This window comes from Aulostomus chinensis, chromosome 23 (assembly GCF_037954235.1).
Source record: "Aulostomus chinensis isolate RoL2024-O1b breed Wild chromosome 23, RoL_Achi_v1.0, whole genome shotgun sequence".
NCBI lineage: Eukaryota > Metazoa > Chordata > Actinopteri > Syngnathiformes > Aulostomidae > Aulostomus > Aulostomus chinensis.
The window spans coordinates 17,634,091-17,656,818 of NC_141342.1; the positions used below are offsets into that span (position 1 = coordinate 17,634,091).

Below are 22,728 nucleotides of genomic sequence, written 5' to 3' on the forward strand. Positions count from 1 at the left end.
CCAGGATCGACCCTGCCTCACTCTAATTGGCTCCCCAAATTTTGGTTATCGCTCAGTTCACCGTGACCTGGAGGCCCAGATCGCCATAGTAACGGAGAATGAGGAATTACAGAGCCAGCTGCAGGAGGTTGGCTCTCTTTTCTTTAACCACAGCCAGAAATGATGACGAATTGCATGTGTGTGTGTGTGTGTGTGTGTGTGTGTGTGCGCGCATGCGCATGCGCGTGCGTGTCTTAACTGAATACACACCTCTTCCACACTCAGGAGCAGGAGATGTTGTACCGGCGGTCAACGGAGGTTTCCAGCTCTACGTTTGAGCAGCCGGACCGCCACGTCAAGCTCTGGGTCAAACTGGTCACACCGCTCATCAAGAATTTCTTCTGAGGTGAATGTTAAGACACTGACACACACAAACACACACACACACACACATCCCAAGGTTAGTGTTAGAGCAGTTTTTGTTTGTCACAGCTCACACACGTTCACCACCAACTTCCTGTTCTCAGTTGTGTTACACTGTTAGCACGATTGTACGCATCAGCTTTAATCGTAAAAAATGATCAAAGATCTGCGTCACACGGGGGCAGAAGAACGCCAAACGAAACGGTGAAGCAAACATATAAACATCAAATATGTGCCTAACTGGATTGTACCGTTTATGTAACCCTCCACACGTGTACAAGTACCATGAAAATACTCCTAAAAGACTAGAAGAGCAGTATTATAATTCCTAACAGGCCACCTAGTTTTTCCTCCCTCATTAAATACACAAATGCACAAATCTTCATTTCAGTGTTTTACTGCCGGAGAAGTGGCGCTTCTTGTTTCTTTTTAAAGTTCATTCTAAGGTGGAGGCTTCAAAGTTCCACTTAAGTCGATCCAGCTTCCATAATATTTGTGATGTCACAAATCCTTGCCCGTAGGACCGCCCCTTCGAGTCAGAACATTTTCTCTTTCATGAATAAATGTAACAGCCTTCTCGTGCCAAACTGAACGTACGTGACTCCACACGGTGAAGTTCGAGCTTTCAACTGAGGGAATGAGGATGAAACTCCACTTTTGAGCGGAGGGGAGCTTTAAGATGAAACAAACGGTCCAAGAATACGTGAATTTATTCATTTGACCAAGTTTATGAAACAGATAAGGACAGTAAATCGTCACATTGGAGAAGCAGGATCATCTTTGCTTGATTCCTTTTCAGAAGTATTTATTATTGATTATTAACGGTGTTGCCAATTGATCGACGGGTCATTTCAGCTCCAGTCAGAACTGATAAACCCAGCGGCCCAAACTATGAAAATAATCTCCGTCGAACCAGGACTGATTATTGGGAGTTTGTGTGGGATTTGTGCGAGGTCGACAAAATCAAACATACTTTACACAAACACACACAAACAGGCTGTGGCTTCTCAGAAATGTCTGCAGTCATTGTGGTGAGTCCCACACGGCCGGTCCCGTCCTCGCCTTCCCAGCAGTCCGCATCGCCAAAGTGAGATTAGGACGGCGTGATTCACTCGACTCAAGAAGCCAGTGAGTCACTGTGGTATTCTGGTGATGATTTGACAGTGTTACGCCGAGTCTTGTCAGGACTCGCAGAGGTGAACAGTTCATGTTGAGGAAAAAAAATAAATCCACTTTCTTTTTTTTTTCACTGTTTATATGAAAATAAGGAATGTTTAAAGGGCCGGCAACCGCAGGAGGAGAGTGACGAGCATAAAACCATCAACCGGGCTCTCAAAGCGTTGGTTTCAGGGAACTCTGTTAAGATCACAGCTGTTGGGGATTTTTTTTTTTCCTTCTCCTTCTCAGAAGAGGAAATACTTACTGATTTGGCGAGTGAGAGTAAGTAGGCGGAGTCGTCTGTACCTGGGCAGAGTTGAAAAGTTAAAAAGCTGCCGGAGTGATGTGCTGCCAGAGGGAAACGGTTGTAAACACGTCATCTGGAGTATAAATCACAACGATGCAGTCCATGTAAAAATGGCTCACAATGAAACCTGCTCCAGCTTATTGTTGGGAACAATATGTTTACGTGTGACTTCGGGAAGTCCTCGAGGTACAAAGGGCGGGGGGGGGGGTTAAAGTTGCTTCACTCTCTGAACTTACTGAGGTAATGATGTCAAAGTTGAACGTTACAAAGAGGCAAATGACTGAAGCCCAAACACAGAGTGTTTTCCAGATTAAAATAATTAAAAAACAAAACAAAACTACAGCACAGAGTTAATACCATTTTACCAGTTAACGAAGAGCAAAAACTAACTTCATGTCTCAATGTGTAAAATAAGTTTAAAACAAATTGTACAAAGCATTGAAAGTCAAAAAAATATGACTGTAAGCAGGTAGAATGCCAATAAAAGCTCTTGTAAAATTATGGGAGTGTAAATTAAAAATGTGTCACAAAAACAAGCACCATGAGATAAAGATGACCCCAAAATGAAGTTGGAAAAAAAAAACCAACAAAACTCAGTAAGTTACTTGATGTGTGAACAGAAAAGGAAAGTAGTGTTTAGGATTAAAATAGTAGAGTGAAATAGAGACCAAGCGGTCAGAATAAAACTTCCAAGTGTAGTCGATGTAATGAGATTCAAGAGATCTTTTCAAGTTGATCTGACTTTAGCGTGAAAGATAATCTGCTCTGGACCCCGGAGGAGGAGATTCTCACCCTTGTAATCTTCCAAAATGAACAGTTTCCTAATCTCATTTTGGGGAAAAAAAGCCAAAGAGAAAACAAAAAGCGAAAGGAAACTGATAGCGGTTTCTGAAAACCTGTAATTTACAGTTCTTGTTTTAAAATATTTATTTACCCAGGGAGGGTTTGGTGAGAGGAAGCCTCTTTGTTACAGGAACGCCCTGATCTCTCTCTCTCTCTTTGATTCTGACATTAGTTTGTGGTCATTTTATTACAACAATTTTTATCCAAATCGCTTCTTAAATTAACGCGGACGAGACCCTTTATTGACTTTCGCCAGAGGTATGCTAACGCTTCACATTCATTACCATTCAGTGCGCGAAGTTAATTAGCAGTCAGTCAAGAGACAAGATTAAAAAAAAAAAAAAGTCACTCAGGACAATGTAGAGTTCAGGTTTTAAATTTAGGTAAAAGCAACCTAATGCGATAAATTTCACACAACCCGTTTCAGGCTGTATAATCAGCCTTACAGTTAAAGGTCGCATCTTATATGCGTTCTCCTATTTCTGGTGTCCCATGTTTGTCAACTAAAAGGATTACGTTTCCCTCAAGTGAGACAGACGTTGCTGACTGTGGTGTCACAGCCGCCTGTTGTGTAGCTCTCTGCATACGTTAACGCTTAGCTTTTGTTTTTTTCCTGACAGAGGAAAAAAAAAACAAACACAGCGCTGCAACAACAGCGCAGCCAGTACAAAGGATTTAAAAAAAAAAAAAAAAAAAGTACTCATCGGCAGCACCGATGATCTATTGTTGGTGACAACAGGTTGGAGTGCCTCCAAACTTTCCACCAGGTTGCTGTGAGGGGCAGCGGTGTGTTTGATTGTGTCAAGCGAGCAGCAGGAGCAGCAGGGTTCATGTGGCTGGGGTGGACCAGCCTGCCCTCTAGTGGCCAAACTGTAATCTCATGCATTAAATCAGCCCTCGAATGTGCCTTAGGTTCCCAGTTGGCACCGGTCCCTCACATCAGTGGAAGTGCTGAAATAGTTGAACAGTGACTCAGTGAGTAATCACTTCAGCAGGGATTTTTAAAAACAAACTCTTCAGGGATTATTGCAACCTGTTTAGGAATTCAAGTGTTTAGGGAAGTACAACAGTGAAGAGCAGTAATAAATACGAGATGACAGGCCAGTGGAGCATCACTCACGACATTTTCTGTGCGTTTTTGTTTTCCTGTCTTGCAGGTTGCTTCAGTCTCCTCAAGGCCAAAGATCTTGTAGGACGTCGGCTCACTCCTGCAGACGTGAGAGACGCCCTCAGGTGCCCCCAGCATGCTGGGAGTGCGCCCAGTGAGTGGCTGTGCCCCCCCCCCCTCCTCCCCTCCATCAGTGGTTCCCAGCAAGTGACTCTCATTCTCACACAGGGGAGCAGAGGTGCTGAATTCAGGAACATGTGGTGAAACTGCATTGTTACTCCGTTAGAACCCTACACACCTCGATGTCACACTGTTCCAGATACTACTACTACTAGTACTACTACTACTGTCAAAACATCTCAACCGATGCGTGCTGCATGTCTAAGAAGCTGAAAGATGTGGTAGGTTTCTGTCATTGTGGAGGGTGTGATGTACGTCAACAGGAGGGAAGGAGATTGCGATCCCCGATGGAGCCGTACTAAAGGTCTCTAAGCACTCTGTGTTCACAGCTCTACAGCAGCAATAACTCCTCGTCTGTTATCATCTTTGTAAATTAAAGGAGGATGTGTTGTTTTTCAAAGGACTTCAGTCTCTCAGCGTCATTATCAGCTGTTTTTGGGAAGAAGCTCACGAGCGTATAAGAGTTAGTGGCTGGATATCCAACAGAGCGAATATGGGCACAACATTTATCAGAGAACAAACTCAAACATTTTACAGGTGCTGGGTGCTTGTCTGCTGCCCCCAAGTGGCCAAAAGTGTTTTTTTTTTTTTTGCAACAACTCCTAATGAAATCCCTCAAAACATCGTTAAAATTTCTTACCTGAAGTGGATTCTCAACAATTTTAGGAGCAGATAAGCTTGTAAAGTATGAAGTATCGATGAAATCAGCCCTGCATGTTTGTTTTTTACCAACACTGAAAAGTCGCAACGTGTTTCATGCTTGTGAATGAAATGTGAAGCGTGGCTTGAATGCGTCGTGCTTGCAGCTCCTGACTGACTGAAACTTCAATAAATAAAATGGAAAACTATCTTATCTGAATGCGGTTGCTGAACACTAGCTGAGCACCATCATGTCTTCATTTTGACAAAAACAAGCAAATGAAGGAAATTGAATGATTGCAAACGTTTAATGACAAACAAAGAAAACAATAAATTACAAGAAATCGGGATAAATAAATACGAAGCTACGCATCGCCTTCAGTTCCATGAACAGTGCTTTGACAAAAGATCAACGCGAGTAAGAAAACATGCTTAGAAAAATGTCTCTTGTATGGCGAGTGAGACCGATACTGTGGCTCCGAGGACTTGAGGGTGTGATTCCAGTCGATCAGTTTAACAGGAGTTATGGAACTACGTTTATTGTGCATGTGATTCATCCTGTTATTCTCCATTCATGTCAGAAGTTTAACAATCCAATTTTTGCACTCAAAACCCTCATTTCCACTCTGCTTCTCACCTGTCAACAGTCTGAAGAGGTCCAGAGGTGAACGAGACATTTGAACAGTCATTACAGCAGAGGAGTGGGGGTCCGAGTCGGGTCGGGTCGGGTCGGGGTGGGGGGGGCACAGTGTTGTTTCAGTCTTAAACAAGAAGATAAAGACATCTAGAGTTGAATTGTTTCATCTGTAGGCAGGAACATTCAACATCAGGCTGAAGCTGTGAGGGAAGAGGCTGAAGGAGCAAAGAGTTCAGAGAGGTGAGAGAGGAAGAGCTGGCTCTAACAGCTGGGTCCAGGTCCAGGTCCAGGTCCAGGTCAAGGTCCAGTTCTAGGTCCAGTTCTGTATCATCATGTATATTTCAGCAGCTCTACAGCCCCTTCAGGGAGGAAACCTTCTTTTTCCGAGCCGCCAGCATCTCGTAGAACGGGTCTTTGCTAATAGCGGCTCTACCAGAGGGAGACGGAGGACAAACTGTTACTTCGTCTGTTTGGATTGGCCCTTCTTAAAAGATGAATGACAAACTTGTTCACGAGGTTCAGAAGTTCAGTGGCTTTATTGCCAGGCAGTTAATGTGTCTAAATATTATTTGTAGCAAAGGAGTTTAAAAAGGTCAACCTCGTCTGGTTTAGAGTTATAATGTTGAAAGAACCATCAGAAAAGTGCTTTTGCAGAGTATCATGTCACCTTGCAGTTGACCTTTGGGAGATTAAATGCCTTCATGCGATCAGAGTGAATCATCACGGTGCTAATCAGAGAACGGATTCTTGAGTTTTAGTCAAAAACGCGTTTCGTGAGATCACGGTAGCAAAATTTTAGTTTGTAACCGTTGCAGTGAAATTCTCTCCAGGCTGAAATGATGTTCGTGAGGGGAGGACATTTCAAATGTGACTCACTTGATGCTGTTGATCCATTCTTCCTTCTCCTCCGCGGTCGGGGCGGAGATTCTGTAAAAGGTGTGGTTGCCCTCGACGACGCGGCCGTCTGCCTCAGTCTTACAGGCCTTGATCACTTGATCTCTGTGGTCCGGGATGAAAAGCTCGAAGCAGTTCTAGGAGGAAGCAGCTGGTTATTAGGTGTGTTTGTGGATGGAGAGAATCAATAATCCTGCTGATGATCAGGTCAGAAGTGATTAGTCATGGGAAAGAAGTCATGGAAACTCATCAGTCAAAGTGTCTATGAACCTGGCGACCTCACATTAACCAAATAACCACTTGTGGAGACGATTGGAGCAGAAGCAGTGAGTCACATGACAGAAAAAAAACACGACCAGGGGTTTACCGGTTTCTTGGAGTCATCGACTTCTCTGATACTCAGATTTTCCAGTGGTATAATCCCTCTGGGTTCTTTATCCTTGACAACAGCAGACAGAGAAAAGATCCATGTATGACTTGGGCCAAACAGACGGTGTTTAAAGATAGTTCTGCACTCACGCTGCCAAAGCAGGAAGTACTTACAGTGGTATATTCAAAGTAGTAAAGGCAGTTGTCTGTGAGAATAAACCAGCGCCTCTTCCAGGTCTTAACTCGTCCACCTGAGGAGAGACTGCAGGTCAGTCACCTGACCTCCTGTTCGAAGTAGGGATGCACCAGTCTCAAATTTTAAAGTCATTCGTTTGAGACTTAATGGCAATTAAATGTTGAATCTGCTGTTTTACCCTAGAATGTTAACACATCCATGCATATGCATTTCCTCTCTATTTTTATGCTCAAAGAAAAAGAAAAACGCTTCCTTAGGCCTGATGTTGCTGCGCACGTAGAAGAAAGATGGCAGTCGCTTCTACACGGACGCACTACGCTTGTTAATCCAGTGCTGGTGTCTATCTACCGATACCAAAAGCCTAGTTATCGGTACCTGTATCAGCACTGAAACACGGTGCATCCCTATCAAAGAGGTGGAAAGTGACACTCATAAACATGTTGGTTGCCAGGATCAGCAGGTTTAATAAAGCCTGATGCTGCAAAGCCTGGAGCTGCGGTGAAAAAGTGGGGTCAGCGGTCAGTTCAGGGAGTCCAGCAGCCAAAGCAAACATGTTGTCACATTTAAAAGCACACGGCGCAGGGTTGAATCACAGAGAAACACCAACTGTATTAATTTGTATGCAGAAGCGTATGTGCACACAGCCAGTGGGAGTAAAAAGGGTGGAGCAGCTCAGAGGTAAAGCGGTGCATTAAAGCTTGGGGGTGGTGTGGGGGGGGGGGGTGAGCTATGGGGGTACGTACCTCCTGGAGTCAAAACATGAAACACAAGAAGAAGAACTCTGGTTACAATTTCACATTTCAAGTGAACGTTGACGCTCACATCCACAATCAACAGTGTTCTGAAGCTGTGCCTTTCTACATGAGTGGGTGAACTTCCTCTGGATCAGAGACGTTACTAACCCCGCCCACTAGAGGGCCCCCTAGCTCACACGGAGCCACGGAAAAGAGGATTTCAGGCCTCATACCGAGTTTGAGCAGCCATCCCTCTCTGTCGGGGTTGAAGAAGGTGTGTGTGAGGTCGTTGCCATCATCCTCGGGGATCTTGAAGGGTTCATTCTTGATGCTGTCATACAGGTTCTACCCAGAGACAAATAAAGATCTTAGAATGTCAGTTATTGGGTGGCAACCCAGCAGGAGTGGGGGAGGGATATTTACTGAGGAGACAAATCCCAATCAACCCTTACAATTTGTCTACATGACATATTATTGAATGAAGTCCTCTCACCCTGAGAAGCTCCTCCGGTAGGTCTCCTCCATCGTTGATGCCTCGGTTCATCGCAGTAAATCTCTGCACCGAGGGTTTGTCCTTCACGTTAGGGTTGTGTAAACTGGTGTTGAGCATGATCACAGCGAACGACAACACATAACACGTGTCTGTAAGGAAGACAGATCCCGATCATTGAAATATACTTGCTGCTGCATTTTGATGGTTTAGGCAGATTTTGAAGAATTATCTGTGTTTCTGGAGACTGTTTTTAATCACGGCACCAAGGTGAGTTTCAGTTGAGAGAAAGTTAATGTGACTGAGGAGGGAAATGTCTGTTTAAAAAGCAGCTGGTAAGAAATAAACGCAGCCAAAGGAGCTGAAGTGTGGATCAGCGGCAGTGATGAAGGTTTGAAGACTCTTCTGAGTGGATATGAGGTGGATTCCAGGTGTTTGTTGCAGACATGCTTGCTTTGTTGTCAGGTTATATCAGTGATTGGCTTTATTCTGATTTAAATATGAACTTGTTTTTTTTTTTTATTTGACTGTGATGGGAATCACTGGTAGCGATAGACTGAGCTCTCATTTTTAAAGTTATCGTAGTCATCGAGTATAGGACATAAAGCGAGAAGACTGGAAACGTGTCTTGAAGATTTAATACCTTATTTGTAGACTGTTTTGTTTTGTAAGTGCTGTTGTGAGGCTTATTCTATTCTTTTGACATGTTTGAAATAAACAATAGATGCAAAACCAAGCAAATAACCTGTGAATGCTTTTGGGATGAAGTTTCAGGTCTGTACCTTCACATCCCCAAATACATGATAGTAAAACTTTATTTTAGCAGGGAGATTCTCCATTAAACTTGTCCGCACCTGTGCTCTGAAATACTCCTGGGTTACAGCGGCAGTATCGCTGGGCAAACGCCTCCATCATGCGGTCGATCTTCTGGGCTTCGCCAGGAAGCCTGAAGCTCCACAGGAACTGCCGGAGAGCTTGAACCAGGTTCAAGTCTGTGAACTCGTGTAACTGCAGGAAGGCGTGCAGAACCTCGATGTTGAAGTCATCTCTGCACAACACACACACACACACACACACACACACACACACACACACACACACACAGAGGAATAAAGACATGCTGGATCAAGAACTGAGCCAGGCTCTGTTTAGCTCACTGAGAGATGATGGACGACTCAGATAAAAGAGCTTAATGGATCATTTTTCAAGCTCATATTCAGTATAATGCATCGATAAGGCCCGATCTGCCCTCAATACTGAGTACGGTTCTAGGAAACATTAGAATTATCCTTTTTTTGGAAGGAGAATCATTAATATCACTGACCTCTCCCCCAGGTAGTCGCCAATGGCTGTCTTGTTCAGCCCCTCACCCTTGTAGAGAAACTGGGCAATGTTATCGCTGGTGTTTTTCAGTAGGGAGCTGTCAATCAAGAACCGGATCCCCTGAGGAGGCAACGCAGAACATCAGAACACACATCACATGGCAGTCTGTCACTGAAGGACTAGTCTGACATTGTAGAAAATGCATCTGTCTGGTGGAAACTTATGTCTACTCCACGCTACTCAGTTTTAGCCCTGATTTTCCTCTTGCCAACATTGACGAAAGCCCCACATCAATGTTGGCTAAACAGCTGCAAATCAGCTCTCAAATACCGTGTGAACTGTTAAAACTTGCCAGCAGCGGCTTGCCAAAGCTTCACTGATGCATCCCAGATATCTAGAAGCCCTACATATCTGGATCAAGCTTGTGCGATGAAGGTCAGACAGACAGCGAGACAGGAGGAAACCTGAGGGAGGGCTCATCTGTAATAATAGCAACTGTTATTTAGGTGTGCGTTTGCAACTAGGGACCTTTATGCTAAGCTAAACTTACCAGCTTCTGGCACTCCATATCCATTTAATTCCTGTCTCATCACTCCACACATGAGAATGACTCTTCACTTTTCAAGTCTTAGAAATCGGCATGTGAAGCTCAGGAAGGTGCTTCTTCTCTCCTGCATCACTTTTTTGTGACTACAGAACGCAGACAGAGCCAGCCGTGTATATTTAGCATGAAGCTAATGGCTACTTATGGCAAACAACACCAGCGAGTGCCAAAAAACATCTGTTTAGATATTCTTTAATCTGGTAGATCCACGTCTCCCTTATCTGGTCGTATGCACACTCAGGTCTGACCATGATCGAGTGCTAAACTGCAGGTGCTATTGTCACTTTATTTTTAGCTCAAGTCAAAGTGTTTGTGGGTTCCTGAGCATGCAGCGAAACAAAGAAGAAGTGGCTTATTCCAGATGACCAGCAATTTTAGGTCAGTTCTGCTGTTATTAGCCATTATTTAGCTTTGAGCTAAACATACATGGCTGCATTCTGGACGTAGCAGTGAAAAACATCTTTGTGAGTGCAAGACACCCGTTTCAGAGGATTTGAATGGTAAAACACACTTTTTTGGTGAAGTACCACTTTTAAGAGATTTGCCGATTTAAAAAAAAAAATAATTTTCACCTTTTTGGGGTCCATGTTGAACTTCTTTCGCCCCATGGCCATCTGTTTATTCCTCTGCATGCTTTTCCTAAACAAAAAAAGGGCAGATTAAAAAAAAAAGCAGATTAACATGAACAGAAAACAATCTCAGCTAAGTGCCCAGCGAACACTGCCAGTGGTTGACTCACCATCAATCCCACTAATGCTAAGAAGAGATGCTGTCAATAAATTAGTCCATTAAAACAGAAAATTTATGAGAAGCCATTTTGATAATTAAGCTGTGCTGAAGGAGGAAGTTGTTCCTCAAAAATGTGCTCCTCAATGGGATACTAAACTCTCGTGTTAAAAAAAAAAAACGAAGAAAAAGAAGCCTGTGTCAATCTTTCCCACCTGGCAAAAACCCTGACATTTCACTTTTTATTGGCTCATATCACAATGGAGAAGACCCATTTGAACTGGATCAAGTGTGAGTGCTCAATATCATTTTGGCCTGTTGTTTGGACCCCCCCCCCCCCCCCAAACATGCTTCCACCTCTGACGCTTCCATGAACGAAACTATTGTTAAAGTAAACTGTTGTAACAGTTATTGACAGATGAATCAACAATGAAAACAAACATTTTTGCTGCCCTTAAGCCCACGGCGCAGGTCGCTCTGCTCTGACTGAGTCAGGTGGATCTCCGTGAACACACTTCCAGTGAAACAAAGGCTGAGTGGACGACAGCGGCCTACGCAATTGCACAGAAATGGTTGTTGAGAGACACTTTACCTCTCTTCAGTCAGGCCCAGGTTTTCAATCTCATTGGTCACCTCTGCTATCTCATCCTTCAGCCTCTAAGAGCAGACAGGGGAGAGAGAAAGAGGGAGCGAGATGAAGGGAGGAAGAGGCTGCTGAGAATCTGTGGAGCTCCAAACAAAGGAAACAAGCAAACACATTCATCCATGTGACATCTGTGTGGAGTTTGATCCTCTCAAACTTTCAGCGGTTCTTTGATCGCACCGTCTGCCAAATGCATCACTTGCGGTCACTTGCTCCAGATACATCATACTAACACATTCAGACTAGCAACTCCTGCTAAGACGATGACCCAGTAAAACCCACAAAAAGTGCAAACATGACTCTCTTCCTCAGACAGGCTCATTCTTCCTCTCAGCAGGAATTATTCACAACAGCCGCACTCGGCAGAAAATCCTCTCTGGGAGCTGTTGCACCTGTTCTGAGGTCAGCCGACCACCCTTTCCCCTTCCTCCCTCTCCCCTGTCCTGACCCAGATTCATCAGAACGCCCCCCCCCCCCCCAACACCCTCCAGACTGTTTGAGTGTCCAACTGGTGAGAAGACGGGAATATGCAGGATCAAAGACTTTGACTGGCTTAGCGAAGCGCCACAGTGGAGGTTATGGAGGCAGAGGTTATAAGAGGAAAGAGTGTCCAACACGGGAGAGAGGCAGATGGAGAAAGCCTGAGCCCAGCAGAAAAGATAATGGAATCAGATAATTATAGGAGAGACAGGGAAAAGGACACCGTCTCAAATTAGAGACATAATAATCGACAAAGAATGTGAAATACCCTCATCAAGTTTATGACAGGTCAGGGATGAAAGTGGCGAAGGCCAGGCAGCACAACCCTCATTTAAGGTAAATAATATCTGGATTCCTCCATGTGTTTCCATGGTTACACCCTTTCGTAAACGAACAGCGTGATCTGTCTCCATTACTGGAATATTTCAAGGATCATTACCCATCAGCCCCCAGGGCAGAACAGGGCGTCGCTTAGAGGAGAGAAGCCCTGAACAAGAGTCGACCTCAGTAATAAACCCCATCAATCTATTTACAGAGCGTTGCTGCCCGGAGGGCGTGTTTGTGTTCCTCTTTGTGTGTTTTGGAGGCTCAACTTGCAAGTTCAGAATTATTTGTAGAAAAAACTATCGAATGTCTTAACACACAGTGAGGCGCTGGCGCCGGAATTGAAGGGAAGAAGATTTACCATCAGGTTTTATAGTAACAAAATGGTCATGTCTAAGACCCTTATTTATTTCTTTAATTTTCTACATGCCCATTTTATTCTTCAGGCAGAAAATATTTGAGGTTTGTGTTTCAGGATATGACGTGTGAATACCTACAGCTCCCCTCATGTATGTAAACTTAAAGTAAGACTGTTTTGACTCAAAACATCAGAAAATAAAGTGCCACACACTGCCCCCCATTTGTTCTCAGTGTTTCAGTGACAGCGGGCCAATTTTAACACACAACATGAAACATACTTGGTGTACTGGAAGGTGTTCTAATACATCATCCGTCTCATTTTTACATATTGGGGTTGACAAAAAAAATTTTTAATTCACAGTATAAAAAAATCACTGTTTTAAGCCAACAACAAATATACTTGTCACTGCCCACATGTGCTGTGATGTAAAGTGTAGAAATTACAGCTCTAACAGACCTTTTCGCTTCCTGAGGGACAATCCACCAAGTGATGAGTGCCGGTTTAACACAGTGTCCGTCACGGATCAGTAGGAGACATTTGTAATGAAAACCTGGGCCGAGTGGAAACCTGGACCTGGTTGATTACAGGACTATTGTATTAGACTGCAGACTCATTATACTAACCCACACTACAAGTGCACCTCCACACACAGAGATCGTCGATCTTGGACGTGTATATTAACTCTCTGATTGTCAATACCGCCCTGGATCCCAAGGCACAGCTTGTTAGACATGTAGGAAGAAACCTACTCAAGGACAGAGAACAAACTTGAAGCATGTGATGCTCATGCAAAGAAGAAATATGCAGCAGCAAACCAATATAGGTTTTTTTTTTTCCCCCATTCCTGTAATTCTCTAGTTTTAAAATTCCTTTAGACTGCAATGTACCAGAAAGGGAGATGTGCGAGAGTCCAACTGGCCACAAGGTTCACAGCGGGGACAAAAACAAACTCCATGTCAATTGTTTTCACTGAGCAGAACAGACTAAACTCTGGGTGATTTCCGCTAAGTTTGTTGAAAGTTTAACAAGTTGTTGAGGAAAGAAAGTGAGGGGAAGCACTCCAGGGCCTTGGCAACGTGTGCGTGTGTGTGTGTGTGTGTGTGTGTGTGTGTGTTTGTATGTGAGTGTGTGTGTGTTGATGTGCTTACTTGTATGTCCAGCAGGAGCTCTTGTTTTCTGCGGCGGATGCTTTCCAGCTCCTGTCTCTCTTCTGGACTGAGGTCATCAGGCACTGAGAGAAGAGCAATGAGAGATTTATAAGTACAAACAAACATGCATATAAGATATAGCCACTGCACACACACCAGGAAATGAGAGGGACCCGAAAATCCCGCTGGTCTGGGTCACTATGGCAACACAATCTTTGATTCATCAAACTGCCTCACCACATCCAAAGTGGAGGATTAAAACAACCTCCAGAGTCTCTATCTCATACTCGCATGCACGCACGCGCGCACACACACACACACACACACACACACACACACACACAATGATGATACCACTCCCAACAATTAGAGGACATAATTGTGAAAAATGTTGTCCCAACTAGTTGAATATATTTCACATCTAACTCAAAAGATTTCTACTTACCAGTAAAAAAAACAACAAACAACGGAAATGGAAAACTGTTTAAAGCTGATGTTCATTTTCCTGGTTTCTATCTGACTAACCAACTAACTGTTCGCCATTTCTCATGCAAAAAGACCAAATAATGTCTGGTTTCAGCTTCTCAAACGTGAGAGTTGGTGGCTTTTCTTCATAAGCAAGTAAAAAAGTATTTACTTTTATTGCTGATCCACCAAAACAAGCAATCTGAAGATGTCACCACCACGCTCTAAGAAATTAAGACCACTTTTGCATCATTTTTATGAAACAAAACTGCATGACCGCCATCAAAAAAGAACATTTTCTTAGTACAAGCAATCTCAATAGCCTGTCTAATAAATAACACAGCTTGTATTCATTCACTTAGCATACAATGAAAAAACTATCTTGTGACTTTTAAACAAATACCCTTGCAAATAGGCTAGGGATCATTTGTGCAGGAATGATGCAACAAGATAAGTGGGGCAACTCTTTTTCCATACAAGCAAGAGGAATAAAAAGCTGCATTTATCTGCTGAAATCCTGACGTTAAAATGAACTTAATTGTTTATATTGTTTTAAAAAATGCCGGTATGCTCGTAATTTTACTAGACTTTTTCTTTCAAAATTGCCCTCCATGTTAAGCTCACTCAAAACACATTTCAAAAAACAAGCAGTGAGATTCTGCCATGACTATTTCCAAAAGAAAGATGAGTCAAATGATGGGGTTGGTATCTTGTGTCTGTCAGACAGTCGTGATGCTTCCACCCTCTGTATGATACACACCCTGAAGTTATACTCTGACAGAAGTGATGTTCCCGTACAAACACAGATATGCATTGTATCTGCAGAGGACTGATAAAGAGAGCAGGGGAATGCAGATCCATCAGTGACTGACTCGTGGTTTTTAGTCAGAAAATCTGAGAGGAAAAGAGAAATTGTGGTTCCGAGGAATGTAGCCTTGTGCATGTTTGCATGTTTCAGGTCTCTCATTTTAAGATTTCTCAATGCCTCACTGCACTGTAACCATAATTTCTGCTTCTCTCTGCTGGGTGCCTCGTAATAGACCTTTGCTATGGCAACTCTCAGAGGAAGGCAAAATGCTCTAGCCAATGACAAAGGTGAGGGAAAGGCACAATTTGTGCCTGAAAAGAAACAACCAAAGAGGACGATTCCAGCTGTGCTGCTGCTGCTGTAGGTCAGCTTCAGTGGAGAAGCATTGCAGAGGAACGCCAGTCGACTGCTCGTTTCACTTTGCCATGCTGATCTACTTACTGAGGGTCCACCTCTGACACAGCAGAAGGACAGACCCACAACAAATACATGTAGTGATAGATTAAACCCATTCATCTCTGTCATTATTCAATAAAAATGCTCTTTTTTTCCATTTCTTGTAACAAACCAGAGAGAAATGTTAAAATAAGAAAAATTTCAATCTGTTTACAACTTGTGGGAAAAAAACAACCTTAAACCCTAACCCATAGAGCTCTGCAGTGTCATACTTTATTTCTAAATGTGTTAAGTTTCCATTCGAGGGTGAAGGTGAAAATGTTACATATGCAAAACATAATGACTTCAAATTCAACATTTACAGCCTGTAAATGCAACAGACTGCTTGAAGTAATTTGTGGCCGTGTGGTCCATAATAGACTTCCCGTTTCAGTTCCACTCGGGTTCCCATACATATTTGTCATCACATTTTCTTTTTCTTGAACATTATCATTGTTGTGGTGACATTTAATTTACTGCTACGTCAACAGACTGTAGTAAACCACTCAGCCCTTTGTAATGAAAAGAGCAACCATATACACTATTGCGTTAAATCTAAATGCATTTTTAAGAGATTTATTTAACCTCATGCATGGAACTGTGACATGACACAATCTGGATCAGTATGTAACAGTAATGTTGGCATCGGTATCAGATTCCGACATTCCCCATCCAATATCCCATTACTGGCTGAAACCAGTGAATGTTTGCAATTTCATTATGACTTAAAATAACATTTTTCAACCTGGGCTCCATTTTTCTATATTTTGGGTTGTAATAAGGGACCAAAGTTATTTGAATCCTTCCAGTACTGAGTGAGATCCTGAGGGGCCACTGTCCATGTCCATGTAGGTCCACTTAAAGTTGATGTTGTTTTAATTACCTATTTTGAATAAATGTCAGGAGAAAAAAAAAAGGTTTACATCCATTGTCTTTAATTACACCATCTTACTTAGAGAGTAGGCTTTGAGTTAAGTAGTTTTAAAAGTCATTTAACTATTTAGTTTGAAGTATTTCTACAAACTCAGGAAGGGCAATGTCAGGAAGGTGGTGGGACTTGTGCCACAGTTTCAGGTAGTGATATGATTTACATCCTGTGAACACCCTATATGACACACTCCCTCATCATTTTAGCCTATTGCAGAGATACAGGTTTAACTAGGCCAGAGGATCTCTTATTATAAAACTGATGACATGAGTAAAACTCTCTTGTGAGCAGTGAAAACAGCATTCACGGTCACTTCCTTTCACCAGTTTCACATTTATTGAGGATTTAAAGCCAGCGGATTTACGAAGGTCTGTGAAAACCGTCATAAACCTTGGCTTAGACGGTCCTCCAGCCTTTAACTATCTAGGTGACCCAGTAAACGATGTTTACCACTGCGCTCCTAGCATTTCATATCATCCCTGTCTACAGCAAAGGGGCACAATAACACACACTTGCATAACTTACAACAAGTATCCTCTCTTCTAACAAATAGTCTCGAGGTTACAGTGCGTGTGCTTGTGTTGGCAAGTAATGGGACACCTTGACATAGCAAAGCAGCAGATGACCAGCTGCTCTGGATGCCCAACATACCAAGGCAACTAGTTTTAAAACACATTGCATCTTCTAAATACAACATAAACCCATGAACACACACAGAAAAAAAAAAAAAAGCAGGAATCAATCAGCTGTTGATGTATGTGCTGGTGGGTTTCAGAGGAAGATGCATCAACACGTGTGCACACACTCATTCACATAGCAAAGTAGACCTGATGGAGAAGTTAATGACGCACTGCATACCACCACATTTGTGTCATGACGCTGAGGGTCATACCAATGTCTGTCTGCTTGGTGGCTTCACCGCCAGTCTTCCAGTATTCCCAGTGCATGCAACAACAAAAAAAAGCCACAAAAAACAAAACAAAAAACACTTAAAGTTCGATTCTCACTCCAGTTTAGTCAATAACTCCAAATCCAGGAATCACAGGTCTGTCACTACCAGTCTGCTGTACCATCTGATGTCTCCAATAGTAATCCAGTCCTTTCCAACCCCTCAAACCCCAATCCTGTGGTCCTCTAGTCCAGCCTCCCTGCCTCTTAATCCTCAGGCACTCATTCCAGCACAGGGACGAGGACAGGGACAGCTAAATGAGGATGAGTGTGTTTGAGAGTGTGTGTCAGTGTGAGGGGGCAAACCCTTGAACTCTCATTTATCCCCCTACCCTCCCTCTGTCCATCTTAACTCCTCCCTCCCCCTTTGAGCAACAGAGCATCAAATACAGGCTCCCCCACGTGGACACCAGTGTCCGAGGAAGAGCCTATTCAAATCAGCATAGGGTAAAGAAATAAGGGGGCATCTTTTTGGACACTCTTGCTTTTCCTGACAATCGCATGTTCAATCCGAACAACTTCATCTCTGCTTGCGTACAAAAGAACACTCAGCAACAATGCCTTCCTCTTTGTCCAGCCTTATTATTCACACAGAATGACAGCTGACCCAGGCCCCAAGGCAAAGCAGTTTGTTTAGGATGAAAAAAGAATTATGTTTCCAAACTGAGAGTTCCTGTGTCTGGCACCATTCATAAGTCAATAATTGCGCATTTCAGTGTTCACAAGGCAATAATTGTCCACTACAATGTTACTGGCCTGGGGATAACAAGCTCAACAGTGACATAATTCTGAAGCTATGGTAAACTCCCTGTCAAATGACCGCTTCACACAGCCGTCAAACTCAAGAGTCCAGGGAGGTAAGAAAACAATTCAGACAGGAACGTTAGAGAAGAGGACAAAATGTGCCATGATGCAGTCAAGAAAACATCTTAAAATGACAAAGAGTACATGAGGAAATGCCTGAGCTCCGAGCAGCGGGTGGTAGAGAGTTAAGTATCTGCCAGATGAGGAGGGGAAAAAGCTTCATTTATTTTAACTTTGCTTCAAAGTGAAATATCACTTACATTATTTGAATCGGTGAAAGAAAACTACAGATATTGTTGCTGAGTCAAATATTTCCCCATCTGACAATATGAGCTGCCAAAAATTAAGCGTACTTGCCAAAGCAAATCCTTAAACATCCGTAAATCATCAAATATTTTCATAATTTGGATAAATCCCCATCTCTGTACTGACCTTGTGGAGTTTCTCCAAAAGCTGCTGGTCACAAGTTTAAAAAGTCCAAGTCAACCAAATAGCCTAAGTATCATTGAGGGTGATTTATTCTCCTCTAATAAATGGAAGCTTTGATTGTATTTATAGACACAGGGATTGTGAAGGGTTGCACAAACCCCCATTAGATCTGGCCTCCATCCAATATAATAATAAAGGATCCCTTGTGCTGTTTAATAAAGACTGACATTAACAATCTCATTCAGGACAGACGGACACTTGTTGCTTTCGCACGACTGGTAGGAAATTACATGCCAAAACACATCTGAAAATAAACTACCTGACATTTAGACGCGACTTTGAAGGCTCCCGGATGAGGGGGTACCGTTAGCTACTAGTTAGCTTATCTAGTTAGCCTGCTGGCTAGCCCTGAAAAACTGAAGACGAGACAACTTACCAACTCCGTCCTCCGACTTCAAAACCATGTTTGCTCTGCTGGTAAATCCTTTCAGGTTTAATTGACCTCAAATAGATAACTTTAAAGCTGCTTAAAAAGTCAGTTTGAGTATCTATTTTAACACTCGGCTGGGTAGTTACTGACAACTGTCCACGGAGAGACAGCCGGTGTTGGGGCAGGATGACGTAGGCGTGGCTTCAGCAGCTTCAGCAGCTTCAGCCAATCACAAAACAGGACTCGGTCTCACACGTCTATTCATTTTGAATAACAAGTCTTGTAAAGTTTGGGTTTTTGTTTTTTTCACCTACAAGGTCAAGTGTGTAATATTTAAACCATAATTGTGACATTATATCCAAAGTCAGACATAGAGGCCAAGAGGTAAGAGTAGAGAAGATGTCCCAAATAAGGATAACCTGCTGAATGCAGTAAATGAAAGTCAGGGGCTCAAACTCCAAATACCTGGGGGTCACAGATGGTCCTGCCTCGTTCATCCCAACAGAATAGTCCTTCAGTTTTAGATGTACAACTCGGCTTTTGAAATAGATGTACTAGCATTCGGCTGTGTCGTAGCACTAACACCAAACACAGAGAAGCAATGTCTGCTTCCCAGATTTTTGTTTTTTTTATTCTGTCCACTGACTTTGCACTACCTGTGTTTATCTACAAGCAAAAATCTAAAACACATGGATGGAGATGAGTGTCTACATAACAAACAAAAAAAAAGAGAAAATGTGAGGGCTCACAGTAATTTTTACTGTAGTTTGAAATCACACAGGCGTCTGCATAAGATCGTGGGCCTGGCCATGTTTGGCCCCAGGCCGAGAGTTTGTGACCTCTAAGTAAATAATGAGCTCAAGATTCCCCCCCCCCCCCTTTTTAGAGTTTACGAATTGATGGGGACTCCAGATACCCAGCTAAAGCCGAAAATAATCGAAAAAAGTGAGATTTAATAACGTGTTCCCTTTAAGACAATAACTGCTGTGTTCCGTGCAACCAGAACATCTTGTAATTCTTAGCGTTTCATAATTTTGGTTCTGAGTTTAGTCATTCACACATCTTAGCTGCTTTTACTCTTTGCTTGAGTTGATTTTAATAGAATTATGCATTTGGGGAGAAATGGGGAAGTGGAAATAAGAACCACAAGTTTGCATGCTTGAATCAGTGTGTATTGGGTTTCGTGTGTGTGTGTGTGTGTGTGTGTGTGTGTGTGTGTAAGCTAAAAATAATTCATTGTAAAGAGTACTGTTAAAGAACAGACATACAGTATGTAACCTGAGGAAGCACATTTAATATTAGAAATGGCTTGTGTGTGAGAGAAAGAGGAAGGGCGAGGAGAGGATGCAGAGAAGGAAGGAGGGCGAAGGATTGCAGCTGTGTGCTTGAATCAGTGCTTTATTCTGAATTTGGACCCACCAAAAACAGGATATGTTGAGGAAGAGTAAGTCGGAGCTGCTGCAGTTTAACAGCTTAAAGGATCAGTTTACACTAATAAAAGACCTCATTTATCCTTGAAGTCAAGCTGTGTTTTATTTGGGACTTCTACAAAGTAGAGAAAGTGAAAGTTTTCATTCCTCAGGATGTAAATAAATTTTCTGTTGTCTTTTCTCGAACTTGTGGCGCCCAGAAATTAAATTCCTCACCTTTAACAGGGGTGGAGGCACAAATCAAATTAATTAAAACCAGTTGCAAAACAGATGAAGTGCTCCCCAGGTGGGAGTATCGTTCCACAGTTTGCTTGTGTACATGACTCTGTGTATCATAATATTCACAAGAAGTGAAGGGAATAACCACATCGGCCCTCTGACATGTTTGCAGGCGATCTGAAGGTTTAATGAAAGGGAAGACTTATCGTTAAATCTCCAATAAAGAAATGGAACTAACAAAGATGAAAGCAGAGGAAATGATGAGGAGAAAGAGGGGGAAGCCCAGCAATGGAGAGAAAAGTCACCAAAGCAAAAGTCTCTGAAGCAGTGAGGTGAGTGGAAATAACCTGGGCGAGTACCGTGCTGCTCTCATTGGCTGAAACGCTGAAAGATGGCGTGAGAGCACCTGCATGGAGGGAGAACTGTGGGTAGTGATGGAGATTATGTCACTCCAGCACCCACTGGAGAGGAGGATCCTGGACCAAAGGATGATGGGTGTGCGTCATCTTCTCAAATCAAGCCCACCATCTCACACAACATGCACACACACGCACGCACAGTTTGCCTGACTCATGTGTGTACACAGAAATATAATAAAAAAAAAAAACCCGCAGCACGGAACACGCACACACACAAACACACATATACACACAAACCCTATGGAGCACTCTGTCTTGGACATCACCACGGCAACTGATATCACTTCAAGCCAGTCTTGGTTTTCCATGTCCTTTGTTGTTTCTTTGCTGTCTTACAAAATAACGCACCATCAGCAGGTAAATGGGCAAATGAAGGATTCAGGGGGAGAGAAAGTTCCAAAACCAGACTGAAGGACCTACCTGTAGCTGCTGCAGGTGCCGCCCCTCGTACTGTAGGACAGAGAAATGCCTGGAAACTGGAGGCACACAGCTCACTGACAGTCCCCATCACAACACAGCGGTGTGTTCAGGAGAGTTTCTGACTGAAGAGTGTTGGAGCTGAGCGGCGTTACATCCCTCTGCTTTAAGTCAACATCATACTAAGAGGCTAAACCAGCATCCCCAGGCTCTGGTCTCGCTGAAAAGATCCTTGAAATAATCAGGCGATAGTGTTTTCTCCCTCGACTGCTACCAGACTCTGATGGACTCTCAGAAAAACCCTCTCTACCCTCTCTCTCTCTCTCTCTCTCTCTCTCTCTCTCTACCCTCGTCACTCTCATTCACACACACTTGACCTCGCTCCTGATTCCAGCCTCACACACTTCCACAACCATGCGCACAAACTGTGGGTGCTTTAATACTGTACGCTTTAATACATTCACAGACTCTATATAGAGACACACAGTTGTTAAAAGTATTCTTGGAAGTGATGACAAATGAAGACACACATGCTCACAACCTCGTATCCTCCTGTTTCACACCCCCCCACACACACACACACGCGCACACACACACCAGAGCCCAGTTTAGTTTAGTCAGAGCTGAAAAACACACACACACACAGACGGAACAAGTGCTTGTACTCTCGATTGGAGGTAGCAAAAGTAGAGTGTGAAAATACTCAGAATTGTGAATTAAAGTCTAATTTCTGTAACTACAGAGATAATATCATCAAATACATTGAAAAGTTCCTTGGCTAATGCTGTTATACTGTATCTGATTATTCTTTTCCCACTAAGCCCACAAAATTCCACAATTTTTTTTTTTATTGCCCTCTTTGCTTTAATCTATTTTTATTTTACCACTCTGATTGTGTCTATGTACGTTTGCATACGGTCGGGTTGTACAGAAGTGTCTATGCACGCCATCTTTGTGTGTATATGTGTGTGTCCTTCGTACACTGGACTGATAAACTGGCATCGATTCCTCTGCTTCGACAAAACTAATGAAGAGACGACTTAGATTCAGGATCCATTGCAGCAAGAGCTGGAAAAATGGATGTTTTTGGAAGTTTTGGTTTTGTTTGCTGCCGTTAGCAGTAAGTTGCCATGAGCTTCATGCTAAGTACAGGTGGCTGTCACCAAGAATCAGAAGGGGAGAAAAATGTCCTCACGAGTTCAAGATGCCTGCGTATTTACTTGAAAGGTAAGATACTCTTTTCGGGTGAAGCAACAGGAAACGAGCTGCTTCGCGGTACCAACAAGAGAGCTTTTGCCGGAGAAAGTGACATTCTAGCACTGACCCGTCCTATCGAATTCATCCCAGAGTCAGATCCTACCAACGGTCTGAAACAGGATCTACAATTTGCAAGACGTAATTACTGATTCACTCGGTGAAGGCATCACATG

General features: G+C 43.0%; 2 protein-coding genes across 5 annotated transcripts in view; one reads left to right on the top strand and one right to left on the bottom strand.

Moving 5' to 3' along the window:
• pgs1 (phosphatidylglycerophosphate synthase 1) overlaps positions 1–4,983 on the top strand; it is a 21,930-nt gene extending 16,947 nt beyond the window's left edge. Inside the window, exons 9-11 of one of the 2 annotated variants that reach the window (XM_086194827.1) lie at positions 1–127; positions 265–385; positions 3,868–4,981. The exon at positions 1–127 is cut by the window's left edge and continues 22 nt beyond it. In XM_086194827.1, the coding sequence (XP_086050953.1) occupies positions 1–127; positions 265–384 (247 nt within the window). In that variant the 3' untranslated portion in view covers position 385; positions 3,868–4,981. Of the gene's footprint in view, positions 128–264; positions 386–3,867 lie in introns of both variants that reach the window. The other variant, XM_086194826.1, reaches the window with a different exon arrangement.
• LOC147239854 (cytohesin-1-like) lies at positions 4,927–21,389 on the bottom strand. Of its 3 annotated transcripts, XM_086194833.1 has the most exons (13): positions 21,298–21,389; positions 15,074–15,078; positions 13,567–13,649; positions 11,203–11,267; positions 10,457–10,523; positions 9,282–9,400; positions 8,812–9,005; positions 7,961–8,109; positions 7,701–7,812; positions 6,712–6,788; positions 6,536–6,607; positions 6,151–6,305; positions 4,927–5,703 (listed from the first exon to the last, which is right to left on the bottom strand). In XM_086194833.1, the coding sequence occupies exons 1-13, from the start codon at positions 21,387–21,389 to the stop codon at positions 5,625–5,627; spliced, it is 1,269 nt and encodes a 422-aa protein (XP_086050959.1). In that variant the 3' UTR covers positions 4,927–5,624. The 3 variants fall into 3 exon arrangements, with proteins under 3 accessions (XP_086050959.1, XP_086050958.1, XP_086050957.1); XM_086194832.1 differs by lacking the exons at positions 15,074–15,078; positions 21,298–21,389 and adding an exon at positions 18,820–18,996; XM_086194831.1 differs by lacking the exons at positions 15,074–15,078; positions 21,298–21,389 and adding an exon at positions 17,095–17,546.
• Between the last annotated feature and the right edge of the window lie 1,339 nt (positions 21,390–22,728).

Excerpts from the sequence above, each read along its gene's own strand:
- LOC147239854 (XM_086194833.1), bottom strand. The coding sequence starts at position 21,389 with ATGGGGACTGTCAGTGAGCTGTGTGCCTCCAGTTTCCAGGCATTTCTC. Across the intron at positions 6,608-6,711 it reads ACTACTTTGAATATACCACT|GATAAAGAACCCAGAGGGAT; the intron begins GTAAGTACTTCC and ends GCTGTTGTCAAG. Across the intron at positions 5,704-6,150 it reads GAATGGATCAACAGCATCAA|AGCCGCTATTAGCAAAGACC; the intron begins GTGAGTCACATT and ends TCCCTCTGGTAG.